The sequence below is a fragment of the Olea europaea genome, unplaced genomic scaffold, assembly GCF_002742605.1.
Source record: "Olea europaea var. sylvestris unplaced genomic scaffold, O_europaea_v1 scaffold20911, whole genome shotgun sequence".
NCBI classification, from domain to species: Eukaryota; Viridiplantae; Streptophyta; class Magnoliopsida; order Lamiales; family Oleaceae; genus Olea; species Olea europaea.
This window is the reverse complement of record NW_019238843.1, coordinates 1-1,887: the sequence shown is the minus strand read 5'-3', so window position 1 is coordinate 1,887 and position 1,887 is coordinate 1. Positions and strand designations below refer to the sequence as shown.

At 36.6% G+C, this 1,887-nt stretch overlaps 1 protein-coding gene across 1 annotated transcript in view; it reads left to right on the top strand.

Annotated features, from left to right (window-relative positions):
* LOC111380098 overlaps positions 1 to 1,765 on the top strand; it is a 22,122-nt gene extending 20,357 nt beyond the window's left edge. The window contains exons 6-8 of the mRNA XM_023003566.1: positions 198 to 291; positions 755 to 922; positions 1,057 to 1,765. Of these exons, the coding sequence (XP_022859334.1) occupies positions 198 to 291; positions 755 to 922; positions 1,057 to 1,394 (600 nt within the window). The 3' untranslated portion in view covers positions 1,395 to 1,765. The remainder of the gene's footprint in view (positions 1 to 197; positions 292 to 754; positions 923 to 1,056) is intronic.
* Positions 1,766 to 1,887: the final 122 nt, after the last annotated feature.

Sequence of the window (1,887 nt, the reverse complement as noted above, 5' to 3'; positions counted from 1 at the left end):
AAATTTAATTGCTTTTAGTTGATGATCTTGACCTGTTTTGGTTTAGTTGTGTACTTATGAAGTGGTTTGAGTTCAAAGAAAATTTATTTTTAGAAGGCTATAGTTTGGACATGATTATATGATAATAAAAAGAAATTTTTTTTAGTTTTTCTTCTTCTTAAATACCTTCCGTGATACTGTTCGATCTTCTCTAATAGACATACCATATACATATTACTAGACACAAGTACGATAACATTGATATATTTCTTCAAAAAGTGCTATCGAATGCATTGCTAGGCTCATGTAACAGTACTAGAAATTAATTCTCTTTGATTGAATTTACGTAGTTTTCATAATTTTTGGGATGCCATCTCTGTCAAGCAAAACATATAACCGCATCAACATCATAAGATATGCTTCAAAGATGAAATCTTACCTCATCAGGAAAATAACTATCCTAAGGAACTCTATGGGTGTCCTATTTTGTTGGTAATATTGGGAATTATATGTTGGATAATTCCAACATTTATATATATAAATTAAAGGTGTTTAAATACAAGAAGAAATCCATCCACCAACTAATTATCCGAGTCAAGTTTCATCAGATCAGACAAAAGAAATGCTATTGCCTTTCCCAATCCAACTTTCCAAATTTGACAAATAGTCAAATTTTGCGACACAATGGCATTCATGATATTTTCTAGAAGACCAAGACTCATTTCAAGTTTCTAGGTTTATAAATAAAGTCTTCCCTATACTATTCCATTAAAAGGAAACAGGAAACCAGCAACAGCCTTCTCCTCTGATTTTTCACTCCCACATGCAACCAATAAGTTCTTTGCTACAAGAAGAACCATGAATCAAATTGACGATGATCAAATGGTACTCATTTCTCAGTACTATACTGGAGTGGTATATGACCAACTCCTTCCAGAGCAAGGTCAGTACTAGATTCTAAATATTAAACATGTTTGGTACGCAGGACTGGTCTATAATAGTTCAAGATTTCAGTGATGTTTATTTCAACGAATGTTATGTCTAGACTTATAATTCATATACTTGGTGTTGATTCAGTGGAAGCAAAGGCTAGGCCTAGACGTAGGCGAAAGAAGAACAAAGGCGAGGCGGGGAGCTGCAGTGGGGTGATGAGGAAGAGAAAGCTGAGTGAACAACAGATGAATCTGTTGGAGCAAAGTTTTGAAGACGAACACAAATTGGAGTCTGAGAGGAAGGACAAGCTTGCCTCGGATCTCGGTCTTGACCCTAGACAAGTTGCGGTGTGGTTTCAAAACAGAAGAGCTCGATGGAAGAGCAAGAAGATGGAGGAAGAATACTCCAAGTTGAAGACTCAGCATGAAACCACTGTTGTTGAGAAATGCAGGCTTGAAAACGAGGTCCGTATCTTTCTCTAACATGGATTCTACACTTCAAAATATTATACAAGGATTTCTTGTTCTTCTTTTTACTGTTTACATTACTATTTTCACTCAAGTCAAGGGTTATGGTAATTTATCTGCATGTACTAACAGAGTTAAGCAAACAAAACCACATATTTAAGTAAAAACAGAAAATTTTGGAGTCCGGGCTTGGAAAGCTTTGTAGTTTTTCACTAATGGAGTCTGCCACCCACCACAAAAGAGTGCCAAATGTACCACGTCTCCAATTTCAAGGTTCCGTACATAGTTGGCAGTCCAGCTCCAGCTCCAGCACATGCCATTCCCCCTCACGTGGCGTGGATACACAGTAACTGAACACTTAAATAATGGAAATTGCTCTGTGTACAAAACAATTTCCTACAGATATATTACCGACCCCTCACTATAGGGGTCGATCCCATATAAAAAAAAAAAAAAAAATTATGCTGAGGTCAGCACATGTGAGAGATCTGGCAGGGGTCTATGTAAG